Here is a 27,041-nt window from a genome sequence, read left to right on the forward strand (position 1 = left end):
TGGGAATACTTATATCTGTATTGAAATCTTATCTATCAATTTTGCTTTTAAAATCTTGTAAAATATGAGATCAAATGAAAATGTTTAAACATGGCCTCCATTTGTAGTTGTAAGGCCTTATAAAATGTGGACCAGAGATGCAGGAACTAAGAACATTAAACTATCTCTAAAAGTCTAAAAATCTGCCTAAATGAAGTAAAACTCTACTCATCTCAACTACATTTTACAATCATCTAATACTGAATAATACAGGATGTATATAATTGAAATCAAATAATGGATTGATAGCTTGAAGCCAAAACCTTATACCTTTGAAAATCACATTGTACAATATTCTATAAGAATTAAATATAATGGGTGCATTTGGTCCCTCACATGTTTGTAATCTGTTATGCATAATATATTGCTAAAATTAGTTTTTGTTTCTATAATTCATTTTCATTTCTGCTTACTTAAAACTAAACAAAATAAGGTACATAAATGTGTAGCACTTGTAAAATTTTATTGCACAATTTCAGTAGCATTTCTGTAATTAATTTGACTAGTAAATTATCAAATGCAAATAAAAATACATTAAGACATCAATACACATTTAAATACTGTAAATTCAGAAACTATTACAAGGTTTGTAATTGGGAATAATGCGAATGGATGAGTATCTCAATAATAAGAACTTGCATTCTGATATCTGATACATAAATCTGTATGCGTATTTTCATAAAATCGCAATAATTAATCTTGCATTTTAGTCATTTCGTCAAAAATCGCAATAATAAATGCACACAATAATTTCTAATTTTACAGTATACAGATATCCTGATTGGAATCAACTATACTGATAAAAAATATCAAGCATTACTGGCTGTCAAAAATGGTAAACATAAAGTAGTCAGCATGACAGCAATGTTTTTAAAAAGGACATCTAACTAAACTTGTCAAAGCAATTAAAACATTTGTTATTGAACATGTTGAAGTCATTAATAATATTCTTTAAAGAATTTTTTTAATAACTCGTATTTGTATTATGAGGTGGAATAGGGTTTTTTCTGTGTAAAGTGCAGACTTTGGTATATTAAATAATCATTAAAGGAATATGTTGCATTAAATTATGAAAAATTACCACAAAACCATATATAATGAAAATTCCACTACTAAGTTATTCCATTTATAAAAAGTTATCCGAGTATATCACACAAATACATTGAATATATGATATATATATATAAAAGACATAATCCAAACATGTGTAGGCAATACTTGTTTTAAAATCAATATGCATCAAGATAACATTGAAAATCTTAAAGACTTGAAATAACATTATTCAAGACTATCAGTTTTCAAATTCTTTAATGATTGAATCTGATATGCGTCCATCTTATATTAAAACATTCTTTTCATGTTGCAAGTCTCAAAATGAATCCAAATTTCTCACAATATTGAAAGGATGATACATGTGTATCTGTATTTTATTCTATTTCATGACAAATACAAACTTTGGGATTAAAACCTTTAAACATCAAAGGTGATTGTATTGCACATCTTATTCCTGCAGATTTCATTAAGGGAATGGTGCTTTGAAAACTGAAAGGTCTTGAAGTAATACACAAGAAAGTGCATGTGGAATGGCTTTAAGAATGAACACACTGAAAAACTTTAACCTTAGACTGCATCTTAATGTTAACTGCCAAAAACGTAAAGTTCATTTATCCTTAAAATATGAAAAAATGAAAAATAAAAAATATTTCAAAAATTTACTCTGGATATTTTCTTTTGATCATTAAAAAGCTTCTGTTCAATTTTCATAAAATTCCAAAAAGGTTTGACAAAGTAATTAATGTCTAAAAAACTTTAACCACAGACTGAACCTAAATGTTAATGATGTCGAAATGTAGGATCCCTATGTCTTGCTTCGCCACAAAATGCTGCAGGCTCGACAAAAAGAATCTGTCAGTCAACAGATGCAAAATGATGAGTAAAGTTCATAATGCCCCATGGGCTATGTTTACTAAAAATAAATTAAAATTTACAAAAAAAATATGTTAGAAATAAATTAAGTAGCAATTCCAAACACTATTTATAATAAAATAATAATGAGAAGTGTGATGTGGATTAGTTATTACTTTTGTTGTATTGGTGGATCTGATGAATTGGGGAACCCACAAACAAAAGTATAAACTGAAAACATCAAATAGGGAATTCTTATGAATAAAGCATGATATTAAGAATCCCTAAAAAAAATTCCAAACCATAAAAAATAGAAACTTTCAAAAATCAAAAATTATCTTATCTTTTTTGACATACTGATAACTCAAGGTTATCATACATATTGATACCCTAAGGTTATCATGACATAAGGTTGTAATGACATACTAATAACCTAAGCTTGTCATGACATATTGATAACCTAAGCTTGTCATGACATACTAATAACCTTAGATTGATATGAAATACTGATAATCTAAAGCTGCCATGACATACTCATAACCTAAGCTTGTCATGACATACTGATAACCTAAGTTTCACATGACATTCTATTAACCTAAGCTTGTCATGAGGGTTTGGATGAAGGGTCCTTCATTTCTGTATTCGTTAATTTTTAGGCCATTTTTAGGCCATTTTTCTCTATTCTTCATATTTTAGCACCTCATTATTCTCTATTCTTTATATTTTTGGTCCATTTTTCTCTATTCTTTATATTTTTTGCCCATTATTCTCTATTCTGTAAACCCCCCATCCACACCCTCTGTCATGATATACTGATAAACTTAGGGTGTCATGACATACTGTTAACTCAAGGTTGTCATGACATATTGTTAACCTATGATTGTTATGACATACTGATAACATAAGGCTGTCATGACATACTGATAACATAAGGCTGTCATGACATACTGATAACCAAAGCTTGTCATGGCATACTGATAATCTCAGCTTGACATGACATACTGATAACCTTAGGTTGACATGACAAAGTGATAACCAAAGCTTGTCATGACATACTGTTAATCTTAGGTTGTCATGACATACTGATAACCTAAGGTTGTCATGACATACTGATAACCTTAGGTTGTCATGACATACTGATAACCTTAGGTTGTCATGACATACTGATAACCTAAGGTTGTCATGGCATACTGATATCCTAAGCTTGATATGACATACTATTAATCTTAGGTTCTCATGACAAACTGATAACCAAAGCTTGTCATGACATACTGATATCCTAAGCTTGACATGACATACTGTTAATCTTAGGTTGTCATGAAATACTGATAACAAAAGTATTTTTTAATGGATGAAAGTTTGTTATAACAGAAAGTTTGATTCTAGCTCTAATATTGATAAGGATGTGAAAATCAGGTATATGTTGTTAACGTTGATGAGAAATGAAAATTTACTAAAAGTAGGACTGTGATAATTTTTGTTTCTGAACATTTTTCTTTATTTGAACTTTATTTTTAAAACTAAACTCAAACATATATATCAATCATCAATCCTAACTAATTCAATAGGAAAAACTTGAAGTCATATTGGTGTTTAGCTTTATGTTAGAACCACAGTTTTCTTAGTAGAAATGCATACTTAAAAACATCAATTAATACAACAGGAATTAACTAAGTAACATTTATCTATAAAACATCATTTAAAAAAAATTTACATTATTCCTGTGCATATAAATATTGAGTTACAAATAATCTCAAAAATGAAACTGTGAACTTGCATCAGGAAGTTTTTAAATGTCCATTGCTAGGTTGTCTTGTGTGATTTATAAGTACTCCATTTTTTTCTGTAGGATCACCTGAACCATTTCGATGTTTTAAAATTGTGTGCTTTTTAGCTTCTAATGTAACGCCTGCCTGACCCTGATTGTTAGCTTCCTGTCTTGAGCTTTTACTTCCTGAAAAACAATCTTTCATGATGTCAATAACTTTCGTTTCTTCTAAATCACACACAGTGAGCGGAGAAGCTTTTTTACATATCCAGTACATAAATTTGGCTAGGAAAGGAAGGACCAAGGTTTGATGAAATAACGCACACAGCCTATAATAAGGTCCATAGAATGGGTCCGATATAGCAGGACACAGCATGTTGTTTAAATTCACCTTAAATACCTGAAATAAAAAATTCATCATATTACTTGTACTGAAATGAATATGGGATATATTAACATAACTTGACAAATGACCTATATTTGAATCTACCATGACATTGGGTCAAACTGCCCCTAGACAAAAGCTTTCGAATATAAGTCACCTTTATATAACTATTGCTTGTCCAGTATAAATAAGAAGATGTGGTATGAGTGCCAATGAGACAACTCTCCATCCAAGTCACAATGTATAAAAAGTTAACAATTATAGGTCAAAGTACGGCCTTCAACACCGAGCCTTGGCTCACATCGAACAGCAAGCTATAAAGGGCCCCAAAATGACCAGTGTAAAACAATTTAAACTGGAATTCTCTTCCAGCTCTTCTTCTGTCTGATGATAAGCCATCACTACCTCATTGCTAGATGAATATATTTCAGTATAGCATTCTGTGATTTTCTTTATATTTGTAACAGTTGGACAAAAGATAGCACCCAGAAACTTAACACCCAAATGTTAGTCTATCTTTAGCTGCTGTGACATTGACCTTTGACCTATTGACCTAAAATTCAATACTGGGTTTTCATCTTCCCATGGGCCATTATCAAGCAAAGTTTGATAAAGGTATTCCTATGGCTCAAAAGATAATGTCAGGAAACCTTAATGTTGATGTCTGGACAACTTAAAGAACAAACATGTGGACAGCATTCATCCTTTTTTAGACCACCAATAGGCAACAGTCTAGACAGTATTTAAAGCTCTAAATGTCACCGAGACCATCAATAGGCAACAGTCTAGACAGTATGTAAAGCTCTAAATGTCACCGAGACCACCAATAGGCAACAGTCTAGACAGTATGTGAAGCTCTAAATGTCAACGATACCACCAAATAGGCAACAGTCTAGACAGTATGTAAAGATTTAAATGTCACTGAGACTATCAATAGGCACAGTCTAGACAGTCAGTATGTAAAGCTCTAAATGTCAATGAGACCATCAATAGGCAACAGTCTAGACAGTATTTAAAGCTCTAAATCTCACCGAGACCATCAATAGGCAACAGTCTAGACAGTATGTAAAGCTCTAAATGTCACCAAGACCATCAATAGGCAACAGTCAAGACAGTATGTAAAGCTCTAAATGTCACTGAGACCATCAATAGGCAACAGTCTAGACAGTATTTAAAGCTCTAAATATTACCGAGACCATCAATAGGCAACAGTCTAGGCAGTATGTAAAGCTCTAAATGTCACTGAGACTAGAAATGTGTAAAAAAGTGAACAGATTATCAAAGATATGCCATAAATATCAAATTTTATGTAGAATAAACTAGAGGCTCTCAAGAGCCTGTGTCCCTCACCTGTATCTACTGTGGTTTTGGAAATCATGTAAAATAAGGTTAAAATCATAATAAATAGTATTAGATACCCTAATAATGATTGCGACCAACTTTGGTTTAATTTGGCCCAGTAGTTAAATTAAAAGCAGGTCATCCCATTGTAGTCTTACAATAGTTACTGAAGACCCCTTATCATTATTTAAATTAATTTTCAAGTTGTGACCATTTGAAATTGTTTTTTTACAATTTTCCCAAAGACTTCTATAGTAAACCCCTATGTTTTATTTTTAGCCATGTTGGTTGGATTGCAGGGTCATTGGAAACATTTTTCAATCAAGATACCATATTGAAAATTGTGGCTAAGTTTAATTCTTTTTGGCCCAGTAGATTAAGTGGAGAAGATTTTTGTAAAAGATTACAAAAATTTAAGAAAAATTGTTAAAAATTGACGATAAAGGGCAATAACTCCTTAAGGGGTCAATTGACAATTTTTGTCATGTTGACTTATTTGTAGATCTTACTTTGCTGAACATTATTGCTGTTTACAGTTTATCTCTATCTATAATAATATTCAAGATAATAACCAAAAACTGCAAAATTTCCTCAAAATTACCAATTCAGGGGCAGCAACCCAACAACAGGTTGTCTGATTTGTCTAAAAATTTCAGGGCAGATAGATCTTAACCTGATGAACATTTTTATCCATTGCCAGATTAGTCTAAATGCTTTAGTTTCAGAGATATCAGTCAAAAACTGCATTTTACCCCTATGTTCTATTTTTAGCCATGTCTGCCATGTTGGTTGGCAGGCTGGGTCATCGAACACATTTTTTAAACTAATGATGATTGTGGCCAAGTTTGGTTAAATTTGGCCCAGTGGTTTCAGAGGAGAAGATTTTTGTAAAAGTTTACGCCGGACGCCAAGTGATGAGAAAAGCTCACCTGGCCCATAGGGCCAGGTGAGCTAAAAACATTAAGATTAGACAAAAGACAAACACCAATTCAAACTTACAAATCCTATGTACTGTAGAGTTATAAAATGGTATATGTAGGTACCGCCCACAGACACAGCTGCCCAACTTAAGTCCCACATTGGCTCTGGGTTATAAACACCTGAAACATATAAATACATTTTTAATAGAAAGCTCAAAGTTAAGTATCTCAAATTGCTTTTGTTCTAAATAAAACAATTTGTTCAAAATCATGTCTATCTTGAAATTTATTAATCCCATATCACTACCATATCGAAATTTATTTACCTTAAATTGCTTTTATCTTGAAATTTATTTATCTCAAATTGCTCTGATCTTGAAACCTAATTATCTTAAATGAAATTAATTGCTCAAAATATTAGTAGGAGCAATAAAAGCCTCAAATCTGACTTGACTAGGCAAGAATAAATCTACTGCCTTTAATATTGTGTGATAAACTGTTAAATATTCAAATTGAACTTATTTTTGTATTGATATAAAACTGAACTGCATCAGTCTGAATACATGTACATTGTACTATTAAAACATTTATATTGAATTGAAAGCAAAAGGTGACTTATTGGTCCATTGAGCTGGGTGTATTTTTATGTTTGATCATATTTTGTACACATATATATGTGTTGATTTACACTTGTCACAATACAATAATAAACAATTTACTTGTTTACTCGTATTTACACAATGCAGACACCAGAGGTTTTATTACTGTAGGAGAAGTCGTCTAAGTGACCATATTTCTATGCCCCAGTCAAGGCATGGGTCAATTTACAGGAAGAAACTTTAGCTCAAATGTGTTCAACAACTGCGGGGAGGGGGTAACTAACTCTGATATTTCCATAACTCAACCAAATTTACACTATTTTGTTAAAAATAATTCATAAATAAAAATTGTTTTCCTATTTGACTTTTCATTTGCTGAGTGAATGATTTTAATCATTTCCTCTATAAAGAAAATATCCAAACTTCTATCTATAATGCTTTACTTGTTTCCCAAAGAATGATTGCTCCTAAATATTATCTATATCAAATAATTACATTTCAACCTCAATGTTCAAGAAAATAAGTATGGTGAACATTATTTAAAAAAAAACCTGTTTACATGTATTTATTTACATTCAACTTTTCTCTCAGGAAATTTTAAGAAAAATATTCTGCACATTATGTTGTTCAGAAATTTTATCTTACATTTTTTTAACCCACTATGAGGATATAGAGATATGTTATAAACTTTTATATCTGAACTAACCTGATATAATTGTATATAAAGACATGTAATAATTTCATGACTTACCGCCTTTGATTATAAGATATAACGGTATAATGAGCATCAGTATATGTTGTATGTAATATACTTCAATTTCAAATGGTAGCTGAAAATAGAAAACAAAAGTACATTATGCATACCTCTGAATACTTCTTATTTTTAAATATGTAGGAATATCAACCTCTACTACAGAAAATCAATATACAAGTACAATCCAATGTTATATGACAAATAAGCTTCTTACAACAGGTCTCTGAATAAAATGTTCCATTGAAATATATATTACCTATAACCTAAGTTGTAAAAATGTTTTGTTTCAAATATTCACATTTTGTGAGATTTCCTTGCAGTACCTCTAGTTACATAAGGGCATTGTCTCAAATGTTCCATTGCAATGTAATTTGTCTTTTAGTGGTCATATCATGTGATATGGCTGCTAAGTCTTTTTATTTATTTTTCAGCTAGTCAAGAATTAAATGATAGATTGATTGATTATTGGTGTTTAACGCCACTTTTAGAATGCTTAGCTATATCGCAGCCACCAATTTTTTTTGGTGGAGGAAGCCAGAGTACATAAAGAGAACAACCAACTTTCGTCAAGAAAACTGGCATTCCTAGTCAATTCAGATAGGAGTCAGATACACCTGCCATATGAAGGGTTGGAAACTCTCAACCTTTGTGATTGCCAGTCAGACAACTATACATCAGACAAAGACCAAAACACATAGATGTAAGCAACTATAGGTCACCATATGACTTTCAACTATGAGCACAGGGAGACATCTACTGCATAACCACAGAACAGACAATAGACCCTTGAATCAATATAAAACTGTTTCACAATATCTGGACCATGTGTTGTTCATGATTTTTTGTCTTTGGTTTGTAGTCTAGTCAGTGTTGTTTAGTCCAATATTTTTAATATGTTTTAATTGCTAACAAAGAGTAACATATTATAGACAATAGAGTGGTAATGAGAAAACTATTACACAATAACATATTATAGACAATAGAGTGGTAATGAGAAAACTAGTACACAATAAAAGCAGTCACAGTGTAGACAATAGAGTGGTAATGAGAAAACTAGTACACAATAAAAGCAGTCACAGTGTAGACAATAGAGTGGTAATGAGAAAACTAGTACACAATAAAAGCAGTCACAGTGTAGACAATAGAGTGGTAATGAGAAAACTAGTACACAATAAAAGCAGTCACAGTGTAGGATTAGATTTTTTGACAAACAAGTTCTCATATGTTTGTTAAATTTGTATGAAACAAGCACCTGTCAAGAGTACCAATAATAAATCAATAGCTCTATTAAAACTACAATGACATATAAATAACATAGACTTCCTCAACTTAAGCTCATCCATCATGGAACATTGATTTCTCCTACAGAAACTAATGACTACAAATTTCTTTATAAAGCTACAGGATAACTTGATGTTATAATTGATGGAGAAGTTCGTTACATTTTTATTTGTCTATCTGTTAAAATGATTCCATTAACTGCACTTATGGAAATAGATTAATGCATTGTCATGATCACGACATGGAAAAGTACAACTTCAAAGTGACAAGTTTAGTTTCTTTATTATTTTCAAACTACAAGCTGAAAAGAGGCTTCATCACGAACTTATATGTTGTCTATAGAGTATGGTTTTTGGTCATTGCTGAAGGTCGTAGGATGTTGTCTATAGAGTATGGTGTTTGGTCATTGCTGAAGGTCGTACGGTGACCTATAGTTGTTTACTACCACACCATTTGTTCTCTGGTTGACAGATGTCTCAATTGTAATCATACCACATCTCCTTATCTTTATATATATATCACAAAAATCTATATTCTTTTTCAATTTAAAATCCATTTTACTTTCTTGACACTATCTGGGAGAATATCAAAGATGTCATCTCACGAAAACAATTGATTCCAAAATTATCAGATATATTAGGTGATGGTATTCCTCTGATAAAAAATCACCTCTAAAATCAAACTATTAGGTCTTAACCACAATGAATTAACCCTGTCATTGATTACTGAGAAACTTAATCCTTAGAATGATTGACTCCCAATACTACACCATGGTATTCATCTGATAGTTAGAATGATTGACTCCTAATACTACACCATGGTATTCATCTGAGAGTTAGAATGAATGACTCCCAATGCTACACCATGGTATTCATCTGAGAGTTAGAATGAATGACTCCCAATGCTACACCATGGTATTCATCTGAGAGTTAGAATGATTGACTCCTAATACTACACCATGGTATTCATCTGAGAGTTAGAATGAATGACTCCCAATGCTACACCATGGTATTCATCTGAGAGTTAGAACGATTGACTCCCAATACTACACCATGGTATTCATCTGATAGTTAGAATGATTGACTCCTAATACTACACCATGGTATTCATCTGAGAGTTAGAATGAATGACTCCCAATACTACTACATGGTATTCATCTGAGAGTTAGAATGATAGACTCCCAATACTACTACATGGTATTCATCTGAGAGTTAGAATGATGGACTCCCAATACTACTACATGGTATTCATCTGAGAGTTAGAATGATAGACTCCCAATACTACACCATGGTATTCATCTGAGAGTTAGAATGATAGACTCCCAATACTATACCATGGTATTCATCTGAGACTCCCAATACTACACCATGGTATTCATCTGAGAGTTAGAATGAATGACTCCCAATACTACATCATGGTATTCATCTGAGAGTTAGAATGAATGACTCCCAATACTACATCATGGTATTCATCTGAGAGTTAGAATGATAGACTCCCAATACTATACCATGGTATTCATCTGAGAGTTAGAATGATTGACTCCCAATACTACACCATGGTATTCATCTGAGAGTTAGAATGATTGACTCCCAATACTACACCATGGTATTCATCTGAGAGTTAGAATGAATGACTCCCAATACTACATCATGGTATTCATCTGAGAGTTAGAATGATTGACTCCCAATACTACACCATGGTATTCATCTGAGAGTTAGAATGATTGACTCCCAATAGTACACCATGGTATTCATCTGAGAGTTAGAATGATTGACTCCCAATACTACACCATGGTATTCATCTGAGAGTTAGAATGATTGACTCCCAATAGTACACCATGGTATTCATCTGAGAGTTAGAATGATTGACTCCCAATACGTTACCATGGTATTCATCGGAGTTGGAATGCTTGACTCCCAATATATGATTCTTAATGCTATTCATCTGAGAGTACTATTAACTTCCATCTAATCATAAACAATATTTGTCTACATAAGATTGATCATTTTCTACTTTTACATTGTAAAGCTGATCAAGAATAAGTATTGATTAATGGGACTTTATGTCTAGTGGCATATATCACATACATATTTTGGATGATAAAATTACACTGAAAATACCCTGCTTAACAAAGGCAACTAAATTCCTTCTTAGCTATTCATATCCCTTTGGTTATGATGCTCTTTAATGTTTAATATGTTGGACTTTGCAAAATTTTGATCTTGAGTTTACCTGATTAAGGAAAAAATAAATGGAGAATATGTCCATGGGACACAGATGATTTCCACGCTTGCATATAACGTTATAAAGGGACATAACTAGAGAACTGTAAAAGTAACAACACCCAAATTCGAACTTGATCTGTGTTTTATGGTAATAAGCATTTTGTATACCCAAATTCGAACTTGATCTTTGTTTTTTTTTAATAAGCAGTTTGTATAAGTTTCATAACATTGGGTTGAGGCAAACTAAAGTTAGAGAAAAGAAACTAATGTTGGGATGTACGTATGTACGGACTAAATCCGGCAAGGGTAATGCTTAATCCCTCCTCCGCTGTGGCAGGGGCATAAAACTCATCAAACATACAAATCTTATAATTTGGTATGCTAGACAAAATTTTTCTCTTCATAAGACTCATCAATGACACTCTAAGCACAACATTTGGAAAGCCAAATCAAATACAAAGTTGAAGAGCATTAATACCCCTAAAATTTAGAAAAGTTATGGCTAAGGTAATCTATACCTAGGGGTAGAAAAGTCTTAGTGTTTTGAATGTTCTAATCATATAAACAGTAAAATTACAGAAAAATGAACATATCAATGATATTTTATGTCAGCAGCTGAAAAGTGCTAACTACTGGCTGGTGATACCCATGGGGATGAAACATCAACCAGCAGTGTCATTGACCCATTGGTTGTAAAAATATCATCAGAGTTACCAGGCTTTTAATTTGTTTCACCAGACATGTGTTTTGTCTATATAACACTCATCAGTGGTACTTAAATCAAAACTGTTGGAAAGTCAAAATCAAATACAAAGTGGAAGAGTCATAATCAGGCAATCTATACCACAGGATAGATAACCCTTAGTACTTTAAATATTCTAACATTTTATAAAAAGTAAATTTACAGACTATGAACTTATCAATGATATTTCATCAGCACAAAAGTGCTAACTTCTATGCTGGTGATACCCTTGGGGATGAAACATCCACCAACAGTTAAATCTACCCAGTTGTTGTAAAAACTCAACAAAGATACCAGGCCTATAATTTGGTACGCAAGATTTCTTCTACATAAAACTCAACAGAGGCACTTGAATCAAAACAGTGCCAAGACAGCTAAGGCAATCTATACCTGAGGGTAGAGACACCTTAGTGATGGAATACTTCAACATTTTACAAACAGTAAATTTGCAGAAAATGAACATGTCAAGGTTATTCCTGAACCATGATGTTTTAACTACTAGGCTGGTGATACACTTAGGGACAAAACATCCACCAGCAGCTAAATCTATCTAATGGTTGTAAAGACCCTATGCTTGCTCCCAAAGTAACAGTCCCCTGGAAGACCCTTATGCTTGCTCCCAAAGTAACAGTCCCCTGGAAGACCCTTATGCTTGCTCCCAAAGTAACAGTCCCCTGGAAGACCCTTATGCTTGCTCCCAAAGTAACAGTCCCCTGGAAGACCCTTATGCTTGCTCCCAAAGTAACAGTCCCCTGGAAGACCTTTATGCTTTTCCCCAAAGAAACAGTCCCTTGGAAGACCCTTATGGTTGCTCCTAATATATGTCCCCAGGAAGACCCTTATGCTTGCTCCCAAAGAAACACTCCCTTGGAAGACCTTTACAATTGCTCCTACTGTAAGTCCACAGGAAGACACTTGTGCTTGCTCCAAAAGTAACAGTCCCCTAGAAGACCTTTATGCTTTTCCCCAAAATAACAGTCCCCTGAAAGACCTTTATGCTTGCTCCCAAATTAACTAAATAAGTGAGTCCCCTGGAAGACCCTACTCAGATATTCTCAGTAGAACAGATTTCTGACTCCGATTTCACTATATACCTACCAAACGTGTATTTACAACTGGAAATAATATAGCTATAGGTGCCCCTGATAACATGTGCAGATGAATTCTGAATACTGCTGTCACAAGTTTACTTGGAGGTGCTGCTAGACAAAATATCTGAAAAAAAAAAATAATGTAAGTACAAAAAATTTCAGTAGACATTAACAAGTAACTGGTTCTTGTTTTGAATATGCTTGTATAATAACAGTAATTCACCAGCCATTAGACCAGCATTGTCCAACATTAACTTTGTCTTGAACTGAATATGCTTGTATAATAATAGTAAGTCACCAGCCATTAGACCAGCATTGACCAAAATTAACTTTGTCTTGAACTGAATATGCTTGTATAATACCGAGGATTCATTACAATTTGTGGGATACTAACTTTTCGTGGATTTAATGGTTAAAGAGAAGCGAAGGATACCAAAGGGACATTCAAACTCATAAGTCGAAAATAAACTGACAAAGGCATGGCTAAAAAAAGAAAAAAGACAAACAGACAAACAACAGTACACAAAACACAACATAGAAAACCAAAGACTGAGCAACACGAACCTCACCAAAAACTGGGGGTGATCTCAGGTGCTCTGGAAGGGTAAGCAGATCCTGCTCCACATAAAGTGAACCACAAATTTAAATGTTCAAGTAAGTATACATCTTGCATACAGAATTTGACAAAATCATGAAATCAAATGTCCACAAAAATATCATTTTTCCTCAATCCACGACAATTAGTACCCACGAAAAGAAAGAATCCACAGTAAGTCACATGCTACTAGAACAGCAATGACCAACATTTAATTTTTATTTGTCAGTGTCTGTGACAAATTAACTGTTTAAGTACAGCACAAAGATATACTAAAAACCTCAGTTATGTATGAAATCCGACAAAATATGAGGAAGTCCTTGATCAAACACTCACACTTAAGTTTATAATTTACCATATTTCTATAACACACCAGACATTATAGCCTGTGATAAATTACATTCCATTTTATCCCTGTAATCATTTCCTAATTATAGGTTTTTTGGGGGGTTTTGGTTATGTATTTTGCTGAAGTTTAATTATTCTTGATATATGCACACAATTAAAACAGTTATCAACATTATACATGTATATATACACAGTATACTGAATAAGATCTGATTTGAAAGTTTTGAAGAAAAATATGGATGTTTTAAGCCTCTGATATCTGTATATATAAATAGTCAACTAAGATATGAAAAGTTCTTCTTTTAAAAATAACGTTATTTCAAATCTAAATTCAGATCGTCTTTTCCTTATCCTAACTAAATTCTTTTTAAAAAAAAAAAAAAATAACAATGACATTTGTTACATTATAAAATTCATAAGGGGTTCTGCTGAACCCTGTGTCTCACCTGAGATTGCTGCTGTCAGTATAAAAGTGTAATGTTGACTTAATAAAATGCTTCGCTGAGCGCAGCCTGATACGACCGCAGAGGTCGAACCCTGAACAGTTGGGGCAAATTTGGACACAATATTCAAGCTTGATACAGTCTGAATTTGGATTGTGATCAAATTTTTGACATAATATAGGTTTCTGACACAAAATAAATGTGGTCAAAGATCTTTCAAATCTATAATATTGCACAATACTGTGCAATGGAAGATTTCTTCTCGAAAATTTTCAAAAATTCGAAATATGAAAAATTTTGAAAAAAAAATATGAATCACCTAAAAAAATTGGAAAAAAAATCCCCCCCCCCCAACTTTTTGAAACCCTCCTTGGAGCAATAACCCCATTATTCAATCCCAGCCTTTCCTTTGTAGTATGGAACCTTGTAGTACAATTTCAGAGAGATGATACACTTAAACACAAGTTATTGTCTGGAAACTAGAAAAATGCTTGTTTTTGGCCCTTTTTGGCCCCTAATTCCTACATGTTTTGGGCAATTAACCCCAAACTCAATCCCAGACTTCCCTTTGTGATATGGAACCTTGTGTTACAATGTCAGAGAGATCCATACACTAACACACGAGTTATTGTCTGGAAACTAGAATAAAATGCTCCTGGGCGCAGCTTGATACAACCGCAGAGGTCGAACCCTGAACAGTTGGGGCAAGTATGGACACAACATTCAAGCTTGATACAGCACTGAATTTGGATTGTGATTAAATATTTGACACAGCATAGGTTTCTGACAAAGAATAAATGTGGTCTAAGAACTTTAAAATTTTTAATTTACCTATTCAAACCATATCATTATTATTTGCTTTTATATATAAATCAGAAATAACCAATTTAAAATGGAAAATTTTAAAGAAAAAAAAAGGTCAAAAAGGAAAAAAAAATCCCTCCCCAAAATTTTTTGAACCCCCTTATGATTCATCACCCCCAAACTCAATCCCAGCCTTCCCTTTGTGGTATGGTACCTTGCAGTACAATTTCAGAGAGATCCATACACTTGAACACAAGTTATTGTCTGGAAACTAGAAAAAATGCTTGTTTTAATGCCCCTTTTTGGCCCCTTATTCCTAAATGTTTAGGGCAATAACCCCCAAACTCAAACCCAGCTTTCCCTTTGTGATATGGAACCTTGTAGTACAATTTCATAAAGATCCATACACTTACACACAGGTTATTGTCCTGAAACTAGAAAAATGCTTGTTTTTTGCCCCTAATTCACAATTTTGAGGCAATTACCCCCTAAATCAATCCCAGCCTTCCCTTTGTGGTATGGTACCTTGAAATACAATTTCAGAGACATCCATACACTTGAACACAAGTTATTGTCTGGAAACTTAGAAAAATGCTTATTTTTGGCCCCTTATTCCTAAACATTTTAGGCAATTACCCCCAAACTCAATTCCAGCTTTCCCTTTGTAATATGGAACCTTGTAGTACAATTTCAGAAAGATCCATACACTTACACACAAGTTATTGTCATAAAACTAGAAAAATGCTTGTTTTTTGCCCCTTTTTGGCCCCTAATTCCTAAAATTTTGAGGCAATTACCCCCAAAATCAATCCAAGCCTTCCCTTTGTGGTATATATGGTACCTTGCAGTACAATTTCAGAGACATCCATACACTTGAACACAAGTTATTGTCTGGAAACTAGAAAAATGCTTATTTTTGGCCCCTTTTTGGCCCCTTATTCCTAAACGTTTTAGGCAATTACCTCCAAACTCAATTCCAGCTTTCCTTTGTGATATGGAACATTGTAGTACAATTTCAGAAAGATCCATACACTTAAACACAAGTTATTGTCATGAAACTAGAAAAATGCTTGTTTTTTTCCCCTTTTTTGGCCCCTAATTCCTGAGGCAATTACCCCTAAAATGAATCCAAGCATTCCCTTTGTAATATGGAACCTTGTGGTACAATGTCAGAGAGATCCATACACTAACACACAAGTTATGTCTGGAAGTTACAAAAATGCTTATTTTTGGCCCCTTTTTGGCCCCTAATTCCTTAACTGTTGGTACCATATCCCCCAAAATCAATCCCAACCTTCCTTTTGTGGTATTGAACCTTATGGTGTCTACGGACGACGACGACGACGACGCCAACATCAAACCAATATACGACCACAAAATTTGTTTGCGGTCGTATAAAAATGCTTGTTTTTGGCCCCTTTTTGGCCCTTAATTCCTAAACTGTTGGCCCCATAACCCCTAAGATGAATTCCAACCTTTTACTTGTGGTAATAAACAGTGTGGTACAATTTCAGAGCAATCGAAATACTTATAAACAAGTTATTATCCTGAAACTAGAAAAATGCTTGTTTTGGGCCCCTTTTGGGCCCCTAATTCCTAAACGGTTGGGACCATCATCCCCAAAATCAATCCCAACCTTCCTTTTGTGGTATTTAACCTTCTTAAAAAATTTCATAGAGATCCATTTACTTAAACTAAAGTTATTGTCCATAAACCAATGTGTCTTTGGACGACGACGACATCATACCATTATATGATCCCAAAAAATTTTTTGCGGTCGTATAAAAAGTGAGTCCATTTATCAGTAAAGTACAGAATTTAAAAAAAAAATTCAAACTTTTTCTTTAGATGCTATTTTTTTTATCTTGATGATGAGCTTCGGTACAATTTTCATAACAATCCATGAAGGTTAAAAATTTATCATGTAAAAATTTGTTTAACCCAGACTGTCTGTAAATCAAAGTACTGAAGTACTCAACATCAGATGACCGCAAGTTCTTGTGGATGGTCACAAGCACTTGTCTCCAAAAAAAATCACATCTGTATACCTGAAAGTGAGGTTAATGTACAGAGATATATTTTTTTCTGAGACAAGTTCTTGCGTGGATAATGAATAAATGACAGGGAATTCAACGTCACCGTAATAACTATTATATTGTAGTGATACAAATCAGTATACTCTGGTTTGTTGTTATATATTATATTAATGTTTGTATATAACAGTTACATGTATAAAATATAATTTTCATCCATTAGTATATCATTCTATTTTACTATTCTAATAATAGTGCAGTGCAAGTGCATGGTGGACACTCTTCTGTAATAATATGATTTTTCTAATAGATTGGATTTGAGCAGGCATTCATATTTTCCCGCAAAACGTTCTTGAGATATTCTTCCACATGCTTTAACACAATTTTTCTGTATATGTGCATAGATATTATCAATGATTTTTTACTTATATGTATTTATTTCTAACGAATAAACATTTTCATATTATTAATTTATGTTCTAAACAAAAATATTTTATGAGTATTCATTTAAGAAATGAATTTATAACAAGCGATAAGGAATGTTATTTTGCACTCGATAATGTCTGTGTATCTATAGATCGGTTACCAGTCAAACACGAAAGTTACATAAGTAGAAATCTCGTCGGTAACAATACATCGGAATGCCCTCACGGTCATTGTGATGTAAAAATGAAGTCTATCTATCAGAAAAATACTAAAATTGAAAAAAATATATTTTCAAAGGTTTGCTTCAGACATTATCTCTTAATCATTAAAAAGCTACTGCCAAAATTTCATGGAGGTTTGACAAAGTAATTGATGTGTAACAAACTTTAAGCCCAGACTGTATCTACGTGTTAACTGTAAACAAAACTAAGTCCGTTTATCAGTAAAATACAGAAAAATGAAAATAAAAATTTCCAAAATTTTGCTCTGGATACTAGATTTTGGTCATAAACAAGCTTCTGTCCAAATTTCATAAATTTCCATGAGGGTTTGACAAAGTAATCGATGACTGAAAAACTTTAACTTCAGACTGAGCCTTAGTGTTAACTGTAAAATACTAAGTCCATTTATCAGTAAAATACGGAAAAATGAAAATAAACATTTGCAAAATTTTGCTCTGAATACTGTCTTTTGGTCATACACAAGCTTCTGTCCAAATTTTATAAAATTCCATGAGGGTTTGACAAAGTTATTGATGACTGAAAAACTTCTACCTCAGACAAAATCTGAAGTTAACTGTAAAAAAAAACAAAGTCCATTTATAAGTAAAATACGGAAAGATGAAAATAAATATTTTCAAAATTTTGCCCTGGATACTGTATTTTGGTCTTAATAAGCTTCTGTCCCAATTTCATAAAATTCCATGTATGTTGGACAATGTTATTGATATCCAAAAAAACTTTATCCACAGACTGAACCTAAATGTTGATGCCGCCAAAGACAGAATCTAGGATCGCTATGTCTTGCTTTCCTGAAACCAATAACAAAACACATTTTATAAGAGATTTGTATTATAATATACAGTATGGTGCATTGTTTATTTATATGATGAGTAACCAGTGATTTCTTTCTTGTATTAAAAAGAACATTGTTTTTGTAGACATTGGGGAATTTCTATGTTACAGATACCATGGATATGTTCTGTTAGTCATAACCAAAATGACTTATCACCAAATTCATATTTTTAATGATGACACTAGTCAACTTTCTTAAACAAATGTCTTGTCAGAACAAGTAACAAAAACAAAAATTGATATGTTTTAAGCCAGTCCCATTAGAATAGACCATAACACTCTTTGGCAATCTGCTACACTCGACAAGAGATTTTGCTACAATTGAACTGTTGGTTTGTGGCATCAGACATTTCCTCTTGTGATGTCAAAATTTTACTAGAAGTTCAGGAATAAAGAGTAAATAGCGAAAAAGGTGTACAATGTATTATGAAAAAACTAGAGGTTCTAAAGAGCCTGTGTCGCTGACCTAGGTCTATGTGCATCTTCAACAATGGACACTCTGTTGATCCTTTCTGCCTTTTAAAGTGTCTATATATCTTTAATAGTTTTAATAGGCAAAAACCCTCAAATTGGTAACAATTGTCATTACAGAGCAGGAACTCCAATAAGGAGTGGATTGACTATTTGGGCCATATTGACTTCTGTGTAGATCTTGTCTTGCTCATCATTTTCATTTATCAAAGTTTTTATCTATCTATTATGATTTTTAAGATATAGGGCAAATATGCAAAAAAAATGGTAGAAATCGTAATTAAAGGGCAATAACTTCATTAAGGAGTGGTCAGACGATTTCTTCCATGTTAACGGATAAGCAGATTTTGTTTTGCTTATCATTTTTACTCTTTAAAGTGTCTATCTCTATCGATTAAAGTTTTCAAGATACTACTCCAAAACACTAAAAATTGGTAAAAATCATTAGTAAACAACAGTAACTCTAAAAAGGAGTGGTGGACTGACGATTTCAACTATGTTGACTTATTTGTAGATCTTGTCGTGTTGATCATTTTGGCTGATTAGGGTTTTTATCTATCTATTGCAGTTTTTAAAATATAAGACAAAAACACAAATAATTAGTAATAATATTCATAAAAGAGCAATAACTCCAATAAGGAGTACACTGACAATTTCTGCCATGTAGGGGCGGATCCAGCCATTTATAAAAGGGGGATCTTAACCCAGGATAAAGGGGGGGTTCCAACTATATGTCCCCATTCAAATGCATTGATCGGCAAAAAAAAGGGGGGTTCCAACCCCCAGAACCCCCCCTCTGGATCCGCCACTGGCCATGACATAGCAGTAGAGCTTGCCATGATGATCATTTTACCTTATATTATTTTATTAAAATTTTTATTTACCTATTACAGTTTTAAAGATAATAAGCAAAAGTGATATGATCCAGGTAAACTTATCAATCCTTTAAATAAATTTATTCTAAAAGGTTAACAATTCAACACTGTAATTAGATCTTTGAATATTGTTTTTTTTTTGTATAGATATTGACCTTGTTATCTTAAATTAAAACCATACTAAATGTTATTATTATACACATATGCACATTCATAGTTCTACAATCTGTCAATACCTATATCTTGACAATGCACAAGGTCATGTTTTTCTCTGACTATTAATGACATCTTTACATTAAATCTATTGGATGTTGGATATGATTGGTATTTTAGTCTTAGATACATGAATTTGTATTAGATAGTTGTTATTGGCTTTAAACTAGCTATCAAAAACTGGGAGTACTCTCAGATCTGTACATGTACTTAGTGTCTTTTTTTGTTGTGAGGGATGTATGATTCCCTGCCATGTCAGGTCTGTATTTTTGTAAGATGTTTTTCTGCTTTGTATGGATCTGATGAGTTAAGCCTTTTTCAACTTATTTTTATAGTTTGTTCTTATGTTGTACTGTTACAACACTGTCCTAGGTTAGGGGGAGGGTTTGGTGCCAGCAAACATTTTTAACCCCGCCACATTCTTTATGTGCCTGACCAAAATCAGGAGCCTGTAGTTCAGTGGTTGTTGTTGGTTCATGTCTGTCATATTTGTTTTTCGTAAATTGTTTTGTTATGAATTAGGTCATTAGTTTTCTCAATTGAATTGTTTCATATTTTTAATGTCGGGGCCTTTTATAGCCGAATATAGGGTATTGATTTTTGTCATTGTTGAAGGCCTTACGGTTGCCTATAATTGCTAACATCCCCTTCATTTGAACTTTGGTGGATAGTTGTCTCATATCACATCTTTTTATTTTTGCAAAAAACAAAAAAAAATGGTAAAATTCCTCTTTTAAGGGCAATAACTCCTATAAGAAGTTGTCTGACAGTTTTGATGAAAATAGACAATAGGTAAATCTCATCATTCTGAACATTTTTGCTCATATAATTCTCTATCAATAAATTTTGGTTTTGAATCTAATAGACCAAACTTGCATTTTACTCCTATGTTCTATTCTTAGCCATGACAGCCATGTTGGTTAGCTGGCAGGGTCATCCAACACATTTTATAAACTACATACCTCAATGATGATTGTTGCCTAGTTTGATTAAATTTGGCCTAGTATTTTCAGAGGAGAAGATTTTACAAAAAGTTAACAACAACAGAGGATGGATGACTGATGCCAAGTGATGGTAAATGTTACATGTAACTTAAAGGGCCAGGTGAGCTAAAAGGAGATGATTGTAAATAGTTTCTTATTATTTTAATTCCGGTGCCTGAATCTAGAGTTTGGAATTCTTAATAAAATCCTGTTACAAATGTAATATTAATGTTAAGTTACCGTCTTTATAGGTGTGTATAGTACACACTTTTTTACCCCCAAAAAGAAGTTGGTAGAGGGGGTGTGTATTATACACAAATATAGATGATTTTTTCTTTATTTTTCTTTTTTTTTCTTCTTTTATTTATAGCGTTTTTTTCTTCATTATTGTATATGTTCAAGATGTTTTTTATTTATTTCTTTATTTGTAATTTTAAAAAAGGTTTGTTTTCCTTCTTTATTGAATACACAAGTACTGGTGTGACATCCTGCATGAGTGTGCTTAAAATGTAATTAAGGATTAAGTGTGGGTGTGTAGCAATTGAATAATCATGTCAAATGTTGACAGGTGTTCAATATAATAACTTCAGGCAGTGCTCTAAATCAACATGATCAATGAAAAGGAAATATCGGATTAAAGAGTCATCAAATTTTAATTACTGCTTATCAACTTTTAAAATGTTAGAGGTCTAATTTCTTTTGTTCCATAACATTCTAATCATTACTTTAATTTTCTTTTTTACCTTTAAATTTTCTTTTTTTTTTTTTACCTTTTTACTTTTTTTTTCATGATTTTGGAGGGATAAAAAGGAGGTGCGTATTATACACAACTGCATATTATACACAGCTAAATACGGTATCTTTCCATTGATTTTTACTTCAATCCTAACAAAAGAAGATTTCTGTCCTTTTTCTCACATAGGTAATCTAGTATTGCTAGATTTTGTCAGGCAACAATGTACTAGGGATTTTATCTTGATTTCTATGTTTAAACAGACAATAGAAATATACATGTATGTCTCAGTAAGGGATCCTTTGCCATAAATTGAATTCTTAGAAAAAATAAATGACAATGTTTGTCACATAAGTTAATAATAAGTTAAAGGTAAATATATTTTCATACCAAGAACAATTACAACAATACTAATTACTTCCTGTGAATAGAGGAAGGAAATCTTCATTGATACTCTAATGTCCAAACACATATTTACCGATACAGATATCAATAAAATAGTACATAGAATAGTCTGATGTAAGGTTCTAAACATTCAAATCCTGAAGATTTTCATAACGAACATTATGGCCAGCTTTTGACTTAAATTTGATATTCACACTAACTTTTTACCACGTATGTTTTTAACCAATAGTACTTTAAATTCTTATCATTCTTTCTTGACATCTGAACCTCTAACAGGCCAAGCTACATTTGTAATCTAACAAGTTTGGCATATATAAAAGCAGTAATTGTCCACTACAAAATATTCATCTAGAGAAGCAGCAAATGCTTATTTGCAACTCATCGGTTAGACCTGGCTGGGAATGAACCAACAACCTCTAACACTTGAGGTGAGTCTGCTACCACAAAACCATGAAAGAGGTTTTCCAATTTTATCAGGGTATAAATTAATAGTAGTTTGGAAGTTGTTAAGTCAGATCAAAGGTAGATTTATAATATTATTTCCTATTATAATGATCATGATGATATACCAACTTAGCTCAAATACAGTTAAAATAACAAAATCAATTAGACACTTCAAAAATTGTAAAAATGTTTCAAAGCAGCAAAATTTGACTTCCAATTCTTATTTGAAGGACCTTTAAAGTTTAATTTAGTTCAACCAACTGAACATCATTTGGTATCAAAAGTTTAATGTACCTCAACCAACTGAACATCATTTGGTATCAAAAGTTTAATGTAACTCAACCAACTGAACATCATTTGGTATCAAAAGTTTAATTTAGCTCAACCAACTGAACATCATTTGGTATCAAAAGTTTAATTTAGCTCAACCAACTGAACAACATTTGGTATCAAAAGTTTAATTTAGTTCAACCAACTGAACAGCATTTGGTATCAAAAGTTTAATGTAACTCAACCAACTGAACATCATTTGGTATTAAAGATGGGAAGATTAGTAATATAATCTTTTAACTCTTTGTCCTTCGTAACATTTGCCACCAAAGATCCATATCAATGATTATTTTATAGATTTTATTGTAGGAAATGTGGTCCATACTGAGATGATCTATAGTAACAATATTAATTCAATAACATGAAGAACCTGGTGGTCTAGATCATTATGGGAAAGTTGATTTAGTTTATACTACATATACTTCCATACAAATGTTTATTGAAAATCAATGATCTTTTAATACATAACTTATGAATTCAGAGAATATATACCTCAGGGTCAAAACAATACAATCCCCTTCAATATGTTCAATAATACATTCTAGATTATCTTTAACAGGACTCCAGGCTAGAACAAATTCTCCTAACAATTGTGTTGTTTATTACAAAAGCTTGGGTGTTTAATTATTTCACAGTCAGTATTCCATTGGGTAATTCTTCTAAACTAAATTACAGTATCGATTCCAAATCAAATGGAATCTTTATAATATTGACATTGCACATTTTTTTAATTTTTTTTATCACATATGCTGTTTCATATCAATGAATGTGATGTTTCAGAGTAATTCATCAATTGATTTTATAATGTTAGATTCATATTAAAACTGTTTTATCTCTTTAGTAATTTTGAATGAGCATTTTATTTAGGTCTTTCCACTTTTCTGTGGAAAGACCTATTGGTTTTCTTCTGATTATTTTTTTTTTTTTTTTTCTTCCGCCTAATTTTGTTCTTGCGATAAATATTTGTTTCGCAATATGTCGCTTAGATATTTGGTATATGATATCGAACAGTTTATGCGCCTTTGAAATTTACCCTGTGTAACCAAATAATTTTCTTTGTAGGAGTTATCTCCCCAAACACTGTTTTCCTTGTGCACACATCTCCTCCGTAACCGTAAAAGAAAGCGACAAATTTATTTTATAAAATTGCTCGTTATATGCTTCGCATGATTTGTCCTATTTTGACCGAAGCAATATGAACGCTCCATATGAGAGACTGAGTTATTACCCCTTATGCATTTGATATAAGTGATATGCACTTCTATCTTGTAAACCATAAGTGATAGAGACCTAGGATCTTTTGATTTGAGGTCCTTGGTCCAAAAAAATGAAAATTAGGTCAAGGTCAAAGGTCAAGGTCATATTCTAAATTTTAAATTTGGCTTTTTTTCACTTATTTCCAAAAACCGTATAAGATATCGACAAATTATTTTTACTATATTGTTATTTGCGACATGTCGTAACACGTAAATTTTGATTGCAAGGGTACGTTGAACGTAAAAGGGAATTTTCTCCCCTCTTGTATTTAAAAATATGCGTATGGTGATATAACTCATTAACTAAATATAATTAAGACCTATGGTCTTTTGATTTGAGGTCCTTGGTTTATGACCTTGAAATTGATCTCAAGGTCATAGCTCAATTTGACGTTCTAGATTTTGACCTTTGCTTTTACCTAATTTGTATACATGATAAAGCCATGAGACTTTTGGCAATAGGTATCAAACCATTTAACCTTGAAAAAAAACCGGAAGTGACCTTGTGTAAACCGGAAGTAGCTATATTTTGTACTTTCTTAATATAAAAGTATATAGAACCAGATATTTTTGGAATCAGTGTCAAGTAAATATTCAGATAGTATCGAAAGTATCATTTTTCAAACTGGAAGTAACAAATTATCTCCCTTATCTAAAAAAATATTGTATAGAAACCATATATTTTTGGAATCAGCGTACAATAAGCTATCATTTGACCATTGAAATGACATTTTTAACCTAATTTTACTACTTATCATATTAAAATTCATGGTTTTTGGTGGAAAGACCTTCAATTGTTCTCTGAACAATTGGTTTTTAATTTCATATGTGTTTCTTCAACCTAATCTTGTCAACCAGATGTAAAAAATTCAATATATGTGTCTTTGTTAAAACATGCAGCCATTATCTTCATTTACACCCAGATGTCGTTAACTGAAATTGAATACCCTGCATTTATCATGCTTTTCAATAACATATGGTCAAATCGCTGAAAGACCCCTCCTAAATTATTGAAAACTATCATTCTGCATTAACAATAATATCTTGGTGTAAATTAACAACAGCCATTCAGGCTAACGCACTCAAAGTGTATCTAATACATACATTTTACTATATAGTAAATATATGTGAAAAGGCATCAATGTGAGTGATTAGACTAAAATACAACTAAATAGATTATATATGTACTAGAAGAATCCGGTTCCGTTCGCCCTAGTACCTGTTCGCCCTGGGTCCGTTCGCCCAAATTTTTATTTCATTTTGTTGTCTTGTTGTATAATATATATCATTTGAATAGAGCATGTTCAATTTTTTTGAAAATTTTGCCGAATATTTATGTTGCATTGCTGCTACCAGATAATCATTTTCCTTTGATTTGCACTATAGTGTATAGGAAAACAAAGGTATTTAATATAAAACAACTGAAAATCCACTAACATATAAAAAATTTGGTCAAAACAAACTTGAGATCAAAGAAGCAAAGCTGCAAAACAAATTTCCCTCTCATAGCTACCAATTCGTAAATCATTGCTTTTACTCCACTTTATTTAAAAAAATTTTATTTTTCATTATTAATTCACCAATCAGCGATATCAAAGACACTCAGCATAATTTTACCTAGTAATCAGAATTCTTGATTACAATCAACAGTCATTGAAAGTAATACTGAATGAAAACTAATGTAACAATGAAGCCAATTAATGCTCTCCAAAACTAGCCATTAATTTTTAAATATTTCCCATCGGTTTTTGAGAAATATATATTTTCTTTAATATTTATCATATAACTATCTGAATAAGTTTATTAAACCTTAAGGATGTTCGTTCCTCTTGTTTTTGAATTTTTGCCAAATATTAGGAATCCTCGGGTTGTATCCATGTAGTGCCATTATAAATTTTGCCCACTAACCCCTACTTTTCTTTTCATAATTTGATTACATATAGTTTAAAATATCATTTTTGAAAATCTTATAAAATCCTTGTTATTTTTTCATCGTTTTTTAAAGAAAAAAGGTGCCAATGTTAAGTGTATGAACAATCTAGAGAGAATTATTTCCCGCCAAATTTTCAATGGCTTATACCTCGAAAACAAGCACACGGACCCTCCATTTTTTTCTGCTTTTTTAATTCCTTTATTTATATACTATCAATTTATAACAGTGTTTTAAAAAGCTTGTTATTTTGAAACAGAGTAGCGAACATCCTTAATACCATTAATATTAAATTGTTTTTTAAATAAAAGTAGGGCCAACAAACCCAGGGCGAACGGACCTAGGGCGAACAGACCCGATGCAGTTCTAGTAAGTACTCATTTATAAAAGAAACAGGATTTTTATTTCGACACTAGCTGTAATAAAGAGCTCTTTTCAACAATATATTTGAATCCACATCTAACTGAAAAATCTAGATGGTCACCAGCAAAATAGAAATTTCTATTAAAACATGTCAGGCTGTTAGATAAATCATTAGATCATTCAAATTTAATTAATCAAAGCACGTGAGTGCTACAAAGGCAATTGCCACCAAGTCAAGTTTTTGTGATTACTAGTTTTCATCCTAT

At 32.3% G+C, this 27,041-nt stretch overlaps 1 protein-coding gene across 19 annotated transcripts in view; it reads right to left on the bottom strand.

Moving 5' to 3' along the window:
- Positions 1–2,348: 2,348 nt before the first annotated feature.
- Positions 2,349–27,041, bottom strand: part of LOC127739400 (transmembrane protein 164-like) — a 37,612-nt gene continuing 12,919 nt past the window's right edge. For 18 of the 19 annotated variants that reach the window (XM_052251155.1, XM_052251152.1, XM_052251154.1 and 15 more), the window contains exons 2-5: positions 13,058–13,174; positions 7,709–7,787; positions 6,438–6,538; positions 3,700–4,112 (exon numbers count right to left, since the gene is read on the bottom strand). In XM_052251155.1, the coding sequence (XP_052107115.1) occupies positions 3,723–4,112; positions 6,438–6,538; positions 7,709–7,787; positions 13,058–13,174 (687 nt within the window). In that variant the 3' untranslated portion in view covers positions 3,700–3,722. Of the gene's footprint in view, positions 3,035–3,277; positions 4,113–6,437; positions 6,539–7,708; positions 7,788–13,057; positions 13,175–27,041 lie in introns of those variants that run through there. The other variant, XR_008000424.1, reaches the window with a different exon arrangement.

Source organism: Mytilus californianus, unplaced genomic scaffold, assembly GCF_021869535.1.
Source record: "Mytilus californianus isolate M0D057914Y unplaced genomic scaffold, xbMytCali1.0.p SCAF_4, whole genome shotgun sequence".
In the NCBI taxonomy this organism is placed as follows: Eukaryota; Metazoa; Mollusca; class Bivalvia; order Mytilida; family Mytilidae; genus Mytilus; species Mytilus californianus.